This window comes from Carcharodon carcharias, chromosome 8, assembly GCF_017639515.1.
Source record: "Carcharodon carcharias isolate sCarCar2 chromosome 8, sCarCar2.pri, whole genome shotgun sequence".
NCBI lineage: Eukaryota > Metazoa > Chordata > Chondrichthyes > Lamniformes > Lamnidae > Carcharodon > Carcharodon carcharias.
The window spans coordinates 90773484-90787815 of record NC_054474.1 but is presented as its reverse complement, the minus strand read 5'-3'; the positions used below and the strand labels follow the sequence as shown (position 1 = coordinate 90787815).

General features: G+C 39.2%; 1 protein-coding gene across 1 annotated transcript in view; it reads left to right on the top strand.

Moving 5' to 3' along the window:
- The first annotated feature begins 8612 nt into the window (after positions 1 to 8612).
- The window catches only part of LOC121281465 (transcription factor SOX-30-like), a 40900-nt gene continuing 35180 nt past the window's right edge, over positions 8613 to 14332 (top strand). Inside the window, exons 1-2 of the mRNA XM_041194412.1 lie at positions 8613 to 8648; positions 13542 to 13959. Coding sequence (XP_041050346.1) covers positions 8613 to 8648; positions 13542 to 13959 — 454 coding nt within the window. The remainder of the gene's footprint in view (positions 8649 to 13541; positions 13960 to 14332) is intronic.

Sequence of the window (14332 nt, the reverse complement as noted above, 5' to 3'; positions counted from 1 at the left end):
TACTTTTAGTGATTTGTGCATCTGTACCCCTAAATCTCTTGGCTACTCTACCACATTAGAGTATTAGACTATTAGACTATTACTGAAACAATATGTGACCACCTTTTTTTTCTCCCCAAAATGTTAATGTCGTCTTCTTCTGTATTTATTATCTGCCCTAATTTGGTGTTCTTGGCAAATTTTAAAATTGTACCTCCGAATCCCGGGTCCAAATTATAAATATAAAATTGTGAACAGCAGTGATCTCAGACTCGATCCATGTGGAACACCGCTTTCCACCTTTTGCCAGTCTGTGTAGCAATCCTTAATCCTTATTGTCTGTTTACTGTTTTATGGTCAATTTATATTAAGGTCGTAAAGTGAGCAATTTCATGAACCCCATTAACTCCAGTGCAGAGCCTCAGAGTGAGAAGGGACGTTTATCTGCTTTGACAATGCTAACAGTGCAAATAATTTAGCAATTTGTAGAGAATTGGAATTCAATACATATCTATTTTTTCTGTAAATTGCTAGCTTCTTTTTACAAATAATAGAGAACATGATTACTGCATCATTATCCTCCCAGTAATATGTGCCCTGTTTGTTAGGCCAGTTATTAATAATGTGAAATGTATTCAATTAAATTTAGTAATATTACAATTTCTAAATAATTATCTGACATATGCACCTGGGGTTATAAATCCTGAATCTTACTCGACTGGTTTAAAAAAATCCAAATGTTGCATCAACTTTGCTGACATCGATAGAGGTATCTTGCAAAAAGACCAGTGATTTTGTACACGCTGCAATGAACCCCTGTACAACATTATATTAGTATATTTCTCTGAATACACACATTACCCATAAATGCAAATTCAATATTTTAGTGCAGGAACAGCACATTTTAGTGTGACAGGCATATACAATTGGCGTGAATACTTTCATATCATCAGGATCCATAAGAAAAAAGAACACCAAGTGTACTTGCACATTCCAGAGGCAATCATATGAATGAGGGTTAAGAGATTGACATGGAAGGGGGTGGAAAGAGGACACTGAAAACAGAATGGAATGAGTGTTTACTTCCCCAGCCAAAACATAATTACAGGTAAGTAAAGCAATGGCATTGAATGACAAACCAAGCAGCATTAATTGTTTATCTTCATAACAATATGTGGCAGTAACTTGCAATGATTAAATATGCAAGAGAAAAACACATTTTTCTTTTAGACTAGCTGCCATATTGTGTTAATACTGAGTGAATATGAAAACAATACACAGCTGATAAAACAGTACGATCATCATATAAATGTCACTTATAGATTGACACAAACACAGAGCTAAACAATAGTTTCCTATTTGTGGTATTAGATTTATGAAAAATGACTGCCTAACTTTTATTAGCTTCACTGAAGGATGTTCCACAAAGTGGTACCACAGGAGAAAAAAATAAAATGGATCTTGGTCTTCATATCCTTTATAAGTAGGCTCTCGGATGATTTGAGCTAGCTATAATAGCACCTTTAACATCGGGAGCATCCCAAGGAACTTCAGGGACACAAGGAAAAAATGGACACTTGAGCCAAAGAAGAAGATATTAGGTGAGGTGAACAAAAGTTTGGTCAAATAGGTGTATTTTATAGATTGGTCTTAAAGATGGAATTAGACAGCTGATGAGTTCATTTCAGAAGCTGGTTTCCAGGTGCCTGATGAAATGGATGCCAAAGGTGAAGAAAAGGGAGGAGTTGGGAAGAGGAGTGGGCCAACGAAACGAGAGTATAGGGATGTGTTTATATGCTGAAGGGATGGTTGAGGCAGTAGAAGGATTTAAACACAAGGATGAGAACCTTAATTTGGAGGTAGCTGGGAAAAAGCAGGGACAGGAGTGATAGGAGAGTGATACTTACTGAAGGATAGCATTTGAACAGTGCATTGTTGGGTGAGCTGAAGTTAATGGAGGATGGAGGCCCATCTAGCATAGATTTGAATAGTTGAGTCTGAAAGTGACAAAGGCATGATGAGGATTTCAAAATCAGATGGCTGAGGTTGTGGCAGACAGCCTAAGATATGAGATTAGAAGCTCAGTTCAGGACAAATACTATGTTGTGTCATGTTTAGTAGGTGAGGAGGGGGATTGGAGTTGGTGTCAAGGGTATGTAGTTTGTAGTGAACAACACAGTTGATGGCTTTAGTCTTCCCATTGTTTATTTTAGGAAATTATGCCTCACCAAACATTGGATAGCAAACAACTAGGTATGAGGTCTAGAGAGATGCTGGAGAGGTAGAGCTGGGTGTCATCAACAAGCATACTGTGGAAACTGACCCCACACCTGCAGAGATGTTGCCAAAGAACAATGTGTAGATGAGTTAGAGGACAGCTCCAGTTGTGGATCCTTGGGAGACTCTCAAGATGACAGTGTAGGGTGTGTGAACAGAAGCCACTGCTGGAGATTCTAAGAATGATAAGAGTGAAATCTAATGAGTGTAATTTCTCTAAATTGGATGATGTTGGCAATGCTTTTGGAGGAGAATAGTGTAAGCAACTATGTTAAAGGCCACAGAGATTCGGGATGCATCAGAATGATAATGCACCATGGTCACAGTCACTGAGAATGTCTTTCATGATTTTGGGTCGGACCATTTTAGTGTTGTGGCAGGGCAGAGTAGTTGGAGTGATTCAAACAGCAAGCTGTGGTAGAGTTAGCAAGGATCTGGGAAGCAACAACACATTCAAGGACAAGCTTGTTGAAGCAGTGTGATCTGTTCGCTAGTCACAATATGATTTTTGAAATGACATTTATATTTTGGATCATTATGCCAAATTTGCTTATCTCTGGAACTTCAGGCAATCCACTAGTCATCACCATGGACAGCTCCAAAACCTTTGACAATCTAGTATCATGTGCTTTTTAAAAAACCATATGGTCTTTTACCCATTCGTGGTTGAGAGGTTCTTTTAAATCTGTGCTTTAGGAGCTTGCTCGTCATATCAATGTTCAACGTTTTTGGTATTCTCAATGGTTCGGCTTTGTTTGTAAACTCATTTTGTTCCTTATTATTATCGGAGATCTCCTACATCCTCCATTCAACACTATCTACTCTTCTCCTGATGATCCCATTCAATATCTTCATCACCCTTCTTCAGATTGCATGACCTCATTTGAATCATTCTTCTTGCAGTGCAGTGGTTGAATCATCTTGGCTGTCTCCATGTCTTTCAACAGCTCTTGAAAATCTTGTTTCAATTCTTGAAAAACACAATATTTTTATGCCTCTTGAAAATTCAGTTTAGTGCTACTTCTTGAATTTATGGTTTTGCTCTTTTATGCAATGATCTCAACTAGACCTCCCAGATAACCTCTACTGATCTAACTGCCTCCAAGAAACCTGTGTGTAAATATTTATTTTCCCCTTACCAACTACTAACACCCTATAAAATCCTAATTTATCCAGGACTGGAGTACTGCTCTCATATCTCATCATACTTCTCTAATACTGTTGCCAGATTTCTGGTCAGAATTTAAGAAAAATCATACTAATAGGCAATCATCTCATTTAAACCCATATCTCTGCAAGGGGCCTTTTTTAGTCAACATCCACACTCTGTTGGATTTAAGACTCATTTAACCATTTGTTGCTCCATTTCATTAATTTTCAGGACATCAGAACTCCTTATCTCCATTTGTCTTCCCATTCCACAATCTACATGGCCCTGCAATCCAATTTTGCCAGTTTTACCTGATCTACTATACTGCTTTTTTCAACCTTGGTGGTGTAATGCACTATAGGCCTGACCTTTAACCTAGCTTTGTTAATATATAACTGGAGTAGGCAATTGATATCACAGAAATGGAATGGGGAAGACTATGTGTATGGATAAGAAATGGTAGCCAGGTTTTAGATTAGACATGAAGTAATGTACATTGGAGAACAAGAAACATGAAATGGACACATTAACTTGTTTCCACTAACAAAATGTAAGAGAAGTACTTAGATGTGATTGTTAACTATTTCCTGCAATGTCAACTGTTACCAGTTGGCTAATCAAGAACTGAGATGCATTTGTTGATTATTGGATTATTTTAAACTCTTTAGTTACTGAGATCAACCTTAGAAAATTGCATGTAGGGTATAGTGCCTTCAAATAGAACTGATGCACTAGGGAGAATTCAGAAAAGAGAAACAGAGATGATTGCAGCACACAGAATTGTTTTAATTGGAGAAAAGAAGATTGATGTTCATATACAGGCCCACAAAATGTTAACAAGTATGATTAATATAGATGTAAGCAGGCTGTTTAACTTGGAATATGATCACAGAACCAGAGCTACAAGTGCTAAAGTAAACTAAATTCCCATAGCACAGTAGATATGTGGGATAGATTCCTAATAAAAGTTGTTAATGTTATAACAATTAGCTTCTCAGAAATGCAGGGTGAATGTCTGGTTGGAAGTTAGATTGAAGCCTGTGGGGGATGTGTGGACAGAATTAGATTTTGTGGAGTTTTCCTTGATTTACTGGAGGTCAGGGAGAGATTTTGCGGAACATTCCCTGAAGTGCAGGAATACATTTGGTGGTACCCATGATAGAATGGATTGCACGTGGCTTGTTGGAAAAAACAGCATTGATGGCCTGAAGGGCCTTTTCTCATTCCATGCTTTCTTATTTACAGATTACACTTGTACCTATCTGTGGACTTTGGGAGAAATCTTCATTGGAGATACCCTCCACAGGATCATTTTCAGGATGAATGGCACATCGACTTGAGTGCCACTGGATGGTTCCCCTACATTTCTCTGAAGGTAACCTTCAGTTGACTCTGCGAAGATATAAGTGGCAACATCTTGGCATGATATAGAGGAGAACTACTGGATTTTCACAATGACAGGCAGCATATCAGTTGGACAAGTGACCTGCTAAGACAACCACACTTTGTGACATTGCAAAAAATTGCAATCTACTTATTTCAGTTTTTGTGGTTGAGCAACAGAGTCTCCCTGTTTAACTATCCTTTGGCATATTGGACTACATTCTCTTGTCTTCATACTCTCAGATTATGGTGGAGCAATGAAAGTACAACACCCATTGTTGATATGTTCTTCTCTGTCAAACCTGTGGAAGATAGCTCCATTTGAGAGATTTTCTCCTCATACTTGTGTCTAAACTGAAATGTCTGTTCCTCAATGTACTTAGTTGCCTAGATTTCAGCAATTTATTTAGCCACATTATCTGCAGGTGATGCCTCCAGTTCCCTCATCCAGGATCACTGTGGAGTCCTGTCTTATTGACCATGAGAAAGTGAAATAATCTTCAAAACAGACGTAGGAGGCAAGGTTTTGCTGAATTCACATTGGAATATGCATTATCTGAGAACTATTTCACAGTAAGACTTTCCAAGAATTGATCATTAGCATGAGCATGTGCAATTTATGAAAAAGCAAATCTTAGCAGACCAATAACATTTGTCCATGTTTAGGAGCAATCCATTGATATCGTAATGGATACTATATTGTGTGTAACAACAATGATTGAGATTGTACAGTTCTGGAATATGGTTTGATAAGATGACTTAACACCAGAAACGGTGGAGACATTTCCACAAATTAGAATATAATGGATTTCTTTTCCTTTGATCATGTAAAAATACTTCCTTTGGACACATCAATATTTGACATTGTTACTTCTTAAGAATCCAGATAAGTGGCATTCTCACAGTTCTAAGCTTGATGCCTATAAGTAAATATAATTTTGATAATGGTTTTCAGCATTGTTAGAGCAATTGTTGGGGCCGGGTTGGGGAAGAGCAAGGAACCTGGATTTCTGCTGTGCATCCTGTCATACCACCTTTCTTCAAGTGAGGAAAAAATAATGACTTACATAGATCAAATGATTTATTTGACATTTGAGATAGTAAATTAGAATTTTTTAAAATGACTGTTAATCGAAGGTCTTACTTCTCCAACTGCAAAGAATAAAAGCAGCAGTTAATTTTTTTTAACATATTGTGACAAGTAAATACAATGGGAAGCCCTGAATGGATGTTTTTCACTTCCAACGAAACGAGAAACAAAAATATTTTCCTTCAACACCTATATCTAACATCTTGGGAGGGACATTCAATATGGATGCTAATTTGATTAAAATTTTTAAAACTGAGATTGATAAATTTTTATTAGGTAAGGCTATGGAAAAAAGTTAGGTAGCTGGAATTGAGGTATAGATCAGCCATAATCTAATAGAATGGTGAAGCAAGCTCAAGAGGCTAAATGGTCTATTTTTCTGTTCTTTTGTTAATTTTGAGTTAATTCAGATTTAACTTTGCTTCTATTATATCTTCTTAAACTCTATTTTTCTTAAAAATAGAATGAACTATTACTTTTGGCAGCTAATTGTCCGTCTCTGATTCTGTTTTAGGTTGTATAAGATAAATTTAGTAGTCCCACACTCCTAATGGATAACGGTTCTTGAAAGAAGGCAGGGGTACAAGTCATGGGAGATGATGGTGCAGTGTTAATGTCACTGGATTAGTAGTCTAGAGATTCAGGCTGTGCTCTGGGGACATGGGTTCAAATCCCACCATGGCAGCTTACAACACTGATTGTTGCAAGAACCCATTTGGTTCACTAATGTCCTTTAGGGGAGGAAATCTGCCATCCTTAACTGGTCTGGCCTACATATGACTCCAGACCCATAGCAATGTGGTTGGCTCTTAACTGCCCACTGAAATGGCTTAGTAAGCCACTCTGTTCAAGGGCAAATAGGGATGGGTAACAAATGCTGGCCTTGCCAGTGATGTCTCACATCCCAAGAATAAATAAAGAAACAAAAAAAAGCACTCCTTTTAAGCATGGCATCTCTGCGGGATCATTGGATCAGTGAATATTGCACAATATTTCCTCATTATTAAAGTAATGTTGCTTCAGGCTGTTCAACTAGGATGATTGCTGCAAATCCAACAGATGCTTCAGTTGTTCATAGTATAATGCCAAAGCATTGAGAGCAGAAAAACAAACCAGTACCAATGTATCCAAAAATATTATTGGTGCATCATTATACCCCTTTTTGTAGAGAATTACACCCCTTTTTGCATGAATCTTTATGAATCCCTAGCTCCACAAAAGGGCTGAAAATGTGATGAACAGACATCATTTTGTTTGATGCATTTAGATTCCTTTTTATTCATTCTGGGGATATAGGCATCGCTAGCAAGGCCAGCATGGAAACTGGAGGTGAGCCTTCTTCTTAAACTGTTGAAATCTGTGTGGTGAAGCCGTTCCCATAATGCTGTTAGGCAGGGAGTCTCAGGGTTTTGGCTGGACAATCATAAAGCAACAGTGCCATGTTCATGTTATTATGGCACGTGACCTGGATGGGAACCTGGGGGTAATGGTGTTCCCATGCCTCCTTTGGCTTTGAACTGTTAGGTGGTGGAGGCCATGGTTTTGGGAGGTGCTGGTGAGGAAACCTTGGTGAGTTGTTGCAGTGATTCCTGTAGACAGCACACATGGTAGCCACTGATGGAGAGATTTGTTGTTTAAGCTGTACATCAATCTATCCCTCCAACTAGCCAATATAATCCACCTGTAGTGTCTTTGTTTGTAGTGCACAAGCAGATGTAGTATTCAATTTTTAAAACACACTATTTTTGCACTTTTATGTAGTGTTCACTACAAATTGGATGTACAAAGTTGCTTTTAAAATATTGTGTTACACACTGTGTACAGTTCAAAACAATGGGCCCAACTTTAACCTATTCAAAATCTAACCACTGCACAGAGGTAAAATTGAGTCTGATGCATTTACAAACCATTCATTGGAATCAATATCTATATTTTTATTCAATAGACTTAATTCCACAATTGTACAAAAGAGAAGAATGATATAAGTACACTTCACTATACACTGTAGTACACTATATTGGTGAAAGGCTCACTTTATTTAAGCTGCCAAAATGGAATTCTGATTGTACTTCCCAAACACAATTCTTCATTTTATGGAAAACTAATTAAGGAAAAAGAATTAGAACCATTGTCAAATCTATAGATAAACAACTATTTGTGTAAGTACAAATGCCAGTTAGATGCACATCAAATTAAGTTTACAAAAAAATTCCAGATTTGGTCTTGTTAATTCCTGAACTTTCTCTATTTCTCCATTTCCCAATGCAAAATACCCCACCTATCAAGGAGACCTGTTGGACTAAGTTTAAAAGTAAATAAAAATTCTCTCTGGCACGCACATTGTTGCAGAACAGCTGATGTACTTCACCAAGTTGTTCAAATTGACCGATGTAGTTTGGATTGAATTTTGAAGACAGTTTTGTAATATAGTGCCTGCAAATACAGTAACACTTATGGATCACGACAGTGCTCATTCACATTGCATCCATATGTTACATTGCCATATCATGGAATAATACATTCAATCCCTTTCCCAATACCAGATCACCTTAGTTGATTCAACAAGATTGTTTGGAGGTCAATATTACATTGTAGACATTACGTGTCTAGTATTATTTTTGATCCCTTCTTCCATTTTTCCTCTTTTTTTCCCTCCCCTCTCTGAAGCTAGTATTTCATACATACCAGCAGCTCTCTAGTATATTTTGCTCACGCTTGAGTTTAAGACTCAATATGCTTGCAAGTGTTGAGCAGGGTGTGGAGGATGAGGTATGTCAAGAAATAAACTATGGCTGAGATTTTCTGGTCCTGCCCACAGCGGGAATTGGCAGGGGCAGAACCAGAAAACCCTGCCCTATATTTGAGCTTGCTTTTGTCCTCATCCAACATATGTGTACTTTCCAGGTAGTGTCACTGGATAATAAAATTAGGAATCTTGGCCTTTTATTTGTAACTCTTTCAAGTACAAACACGTTTCCATCTGTTCCTATTCAGATGAAGTTACATTGTTTCATAGTTTGCCATTGTGAGATTTGAACTCTTGATCTTGGGGTTACAAGCCCAGTAACTCTTTCAAGTACAAACACGTTTCCATCTGTTTCAGATGAAGTTACATTGTTTCATAGTTTGCCATTGTGAGATTTGAACTCTTGATGTTAGATGTGATTCCGTGATTGGGCAGTAACTCTTTCGAGTACAAACCCGTTTCCATCTGTTTCAGATGAAGTTACATTGTTTCATAGTTTGCCATTGTGAGATTTGAACTCTTGATGCTGTTGTAACTCTTTTGAGTACAAACACATTTCCATCTGTTCCTATTCAGATGAAGTTACATTGTTTCATAGTTTGCCATTGTGAGATTTGAACTCTTGATCTTGGGGTAACAAACCCAGTACCATAACCACTTGGCTATTTAGGCCAAGCCAAAATAGGTTCTCTGACAGCTCTTTATAGTTTGCCATTGTGAGCTTTGAACTCTTGATAATCTTTTAAATGAAATCCAAATCAACAAAATTGGGATAAATCAGGCACAGCCCCTAATTCAGGTCAGCTGTAAAACCAAGGACAAAGTTTAAAGGAAACTTACAAACTTTAAATCAAAATGTGATTAAAGGGGTCAACAAAACACCCCAGTCCCCGCGGTGCCCACCGAGCACGGAAGGCCTCGAGAGTGCCAGCAGACACCGCGTGCTCCCTCTCCAGGGACATCCGGCAGCGAACGTAGCCGCAGAAGAGGGACAAACAATCGGGCGGGACTCCCCCGTCAACCGCCCGCTGCCTGAACCTGTTAATGGCCAACTTGGCCAGGCCCAGGAGCAGGTTCACGAGGAGGTCCTCCTCCTTCCTGACCCCCTTCCGCACCGGGTGCCCATAGATCAGGAGCGTGGGGCTGAAGTGCAAACAAAACATCAATAAAAGGTTTTTCAAGTAACTAAAAAGGGAGTGCAGCCTAGAACACCCTATGTATACATGGTCCCCGGACTCCACAAGACCGCAAAAAGGGCACGTGTCTTGAGAGTCCATGAACCTATGCATCCTCTTATTATAGGGGACTGCTGCATGCAACACCCTCCAACCCAGGTCCCCTATAGAAAGCAGGAGGACACCTCCGTAGAGGGCCTCCCATCGGGGGCCTCCGCCGCTGGACGGCAACAAGGTACGCCAGGGCGTGTCCAGTCGACGGACAAGGGCGAGAAAATGGAAGGTGTGCAGCAGCAGTCCGTACAAAAAGCCCCTCTTTGCCGTGCCAAAAGGCACGGAGGGCATGTCCCCGAGGCGGCTCATATTGCGGGGCACCAGCACCCGAGGGAGAGTTCGGGGCTTGGGGCCAATGTGGAATTCTGTCCGAACAGGGGAACGTTCAGACGGAAGACCACCGCACACCTGGGCCACCTCTAGACCCAAAATAACGTCGGGTCCGAGCACAACCATTCTCAGGTCTTGGATGGCATCGGCTGCGACCTGGACACTAAGAAGATGTAACTCTTTCGAGTACAAACCCATTTCCATCTGTTTCAGATGTTGTTTCATAGTTTGCCATTGTGAGATTTGAACTCTTGACAATCTTTTAAATGAAAACCAAATCAACAAAATTGGGATAAATCAGGCACAGCCCCTAATTCAGGTCAGCTGTAAAACCAAGGACAAAAATTTAAAGGAACCTTACAAACTTTAAATCAAAATGTGATTAAAGGAGTCAACAAAACACCCCAGTCCCTGCCGGGCATGGAAAGCCTCGAGAGTGCCAGCGGACACCGCGTGCTCCCTCTCCAGGGACATCCGGCAGCAATCGTAGCCGCGGAATAAGTTACATTGTTTCATAGCTCGCCATTGTGAGATTTGAACTCTTGATTTTGGGGTTACAAACCCAGTACCATAACCACTTGGCTATTTAGGCCAACCTAACTCACTGGCACTGTGATCAGCAGTAGCACTTTCACCTGAGGTCACTTAACTCATTACATACCACAGGTCAAACCTGGTTCGTTATTGGCTCAGTACAACACCAATCAGAACCTTTATACCTGCTTCAGTGTTGATATAATTCAAGTTATCAATGTAAAACTGCTAGGAACAACATACAAATTAAATTTGCCTATGTTTTCAGTTACTTAAGATGGACAACAAATGTGGCTATTCTACTACTATATGTGATATTAGCCCTAATTTTAACCTAACTCACCAGGTGGGAACAGGTTTCGTTCAGTGCGGACACCCATTTTACACCCCATATGATTTTACTCACCATTGATGTCAGTGTTATTTGGGGGTCCTGCTATCCTTCAGATATTTTCTGATCATTAGGCAGAAAAGTTTTGGAGAAAAGTTCACATTGGTAGAACAAAATGAAAAGTTTTCCACATCTGAATGCTTGTATTTCTCACCTTGATTAGCATGATAATCACATCCAGTCACTTATAGCCTCCTGCTGCAACCCATTAAAACAGGCTGTCATTGTTTTCTATATATCAAGCTCAATCAATAGAGCCATAGAGGTCAACAGCACAGATAAAGGCCCTTTGGCCCATCGAGTCTGCGCAGGTCGGATAAGTACCTAAATATTCGAATTCCATTTTCCAGCACTAGGCCCGTAGCCTTACATGCCATGGCACCGCAAGTGCACATCCCAATACTTCTTAAATGCTATGAGGTGCTGCTGTTAAGCACTAGTTCTGTAACAGTTATTGCAGTGTTAATTTATAACTTAATTATTAATGGAAGGTGGGCATCACTGGCAATACTAGCCTTTATTGTCTACCCCTAATTTCTGTTGAGAAGATGGTGGTGAGCCACATTCTTGACAACTGTGTGACTTGTTAGGTAATTTCAGATGACAATTAAGAGTCACCCACATTTTTGATATTTGGAGTCACTTATAGACCATACTGGCTGAGGTTAGTGGATTTCCTTACTTAGAGGACATTAGTGAACTAGGTGGGCTTTGACAACAATTCAGTAGTTACCTTGTCACTAATACTGCTACCAGCTTTTTATTCCAACCACAACAACTTACATTTATATAGCATCTTGGTTCAGTGATAAAAATTGAGGATGCCAGAATCAGGATGGGGGACACCAGAATTAGATGAGTGCAGATATCACAGAAGGTTGTGGGGCTGTAGGAGATTACAGAGAGACGGAGGAGCAAGGCCATGCAGAGATTTGAAACAAGGATGAGAATTTTAAAAGTAAGATCTTGCTTAACCAGGAGCCAATGCAGGTCAGTGAACATAGATGCAATAGGTGAATGGGACTTGGTGCCATTTAGAACATGGGCATCAGAGGTTTGGTTAGCCTCAAGTTTATGGAGGTAGTCTGTGGGAGATCAGCCAGGAGTGCATTGGTATAATCAAGACTAGAGGTAAAAGGGGCATGACGATGTATTTGATTAACTGAATTTATATTCCCCATTGCCAGGTGGCATTTGAACTTATGTCTCCGGGTTATTAGACCAAGCCTCTGAATGTACTAGTCCTGTAATATAACCACATGATACAGTTGTCTATATAGCATTAGATGTGGGTCATTTGCTTAATTTGCCTTTGGGTTGGGGGGGATCTATTTGATTAAAGGTGTTGAAAAGCTCAGAGGAATACTTTTTTTTAGAAAATGTTCTCTTACCTGATTTGTAACTTTAATTTCTTGAAAGCATTTATTATGTTGTGGCCTTCCAAGTTGGGTGTCCATCACTGAAAATTTCTTGAGTGGTACTGTGGGCAGAATTTTACAGTCACGGTGGGATTGGGGACATAAAGTGCAGTGAATTGTTCAAAAGTCCAGTGACTTTGGCAGGATCATAAAATCCTGCCAGCATAAAATTCCACCTGATGTCTGAGAAACATTCCTGGATAGCTCCACTGATTTTGATGACAATATTGAACAAGGCAGTGAACAAGCTGCAGCCCTGAAATCCTTGGTCTTTGCATTGAAGTATTTTTGCTATAATGTTCACATAAATGGAAGCAAAATCAGCAAGGAATGTTAGAAGTGGCACATAATGCTATTATTCACCCTTGCCTTTGCTCCCTTTATTATAAAGAATGCACTATGCCCTATAAGGGGAAAGCACTTTACCTTTTTGGGATTTTGCTTGTGTTTTACTCCCATCTTCTGAGGCCAACTGGTTTGGTTAATAATAAACAGAAACTCTTATTGCTGTATGATGCTTTCTTAATTCTATTTTCTTAATCTTTTGCCAGAGGTAACAATGTTTCCCTTTCTCTTCCCATACTGAAAGCACTTGCTTTTGCTGACATATATATATATGCCATGTGCAAACATCAACAATGAGTCTCAACAAGCTTTTCAATCATGGATCACATTCTGGATCTTGTTCTTAACAAAACCTTCATAAAAATGCATTTTCCACCATGAGTCACCATACTGTTTGGGAGGTAGGAACCTGGTTGATGTTTCTTTTTCCCCCCCATTGTAGGCCTGTGGCTTTGATGTCAGTCTCCACACCTCATTGCTTTTCTGGTTGACATGAGCTCACTTCGTGCGGATCAGGAATGGAACTTGGGAGCTCCTGGTCTTTCTACAGTAATATCATAATAAGTGGTGGTCCTTTAATCAATTGGAGTCATTAAGAATTCAAATATTAAAATAATTATGACATGGATTTTCTGTTTAATGTAACATAATTTTCTATTTGTTTTTCAGAGTGAAAGTAAGTTTGTTTCAGGGTTAAACTCAAGAAAGGACTTTGGTGATCAAAATATTGCTGGCCAACATGTGACTGAAAAGATAAAATTAGAAGATGATGTGCATTATAAACCTTCTAGTTCCAACAGAGGAGCTCAACAGACTAAAGATTTATTGTTCCTGAAGGATCTAAATGGGACCGATAGGTCACAACATAGTGATTTGAAACTTCCTATAACTTTACACCCACTTCCACCTGGAATCAAACTTCAACTTCAAGGATCATCTTCCACATGTGACGTGGTCAAATTTGCCAAATTATCTGGACCACTAGCGTCAAACAATCTGGGTGACATCAGGTTACAAACACAAGTGGATCCATCCTTGAAGATCAATACTATAAATGTTCCCCTTACTGTCCCTCCTACAGAAGCAGGTACCTTTATCTTTTTCCATATTAAGGGAATATAATTTTGTCTTCTGTTAAACCTTATTTGATTGCATTACATTCCTGATCTTTTTAACATCAAAATCAAATTTTGCTAACCTGCCACAATCTCAACAGTAAATATTCATGAATCATACATCTTTGGTTGTTGTGTAGCACTGCAGTGTCAAGCAGTGTGATTACAACATTTTGCTGCTTGTGTAGGTTTGAGAGATTATTTTTCATGTTTTAAAATACATGAACAATAATTGCACTGAAACCCTTTTTAATTGTTAATTAATTGTCAACAGTGTCCTATAACACTGTCAACCTCTCCATCTCAGGTATCGGGTTACTGAATCTGCCATAGTGGTTTCACTTA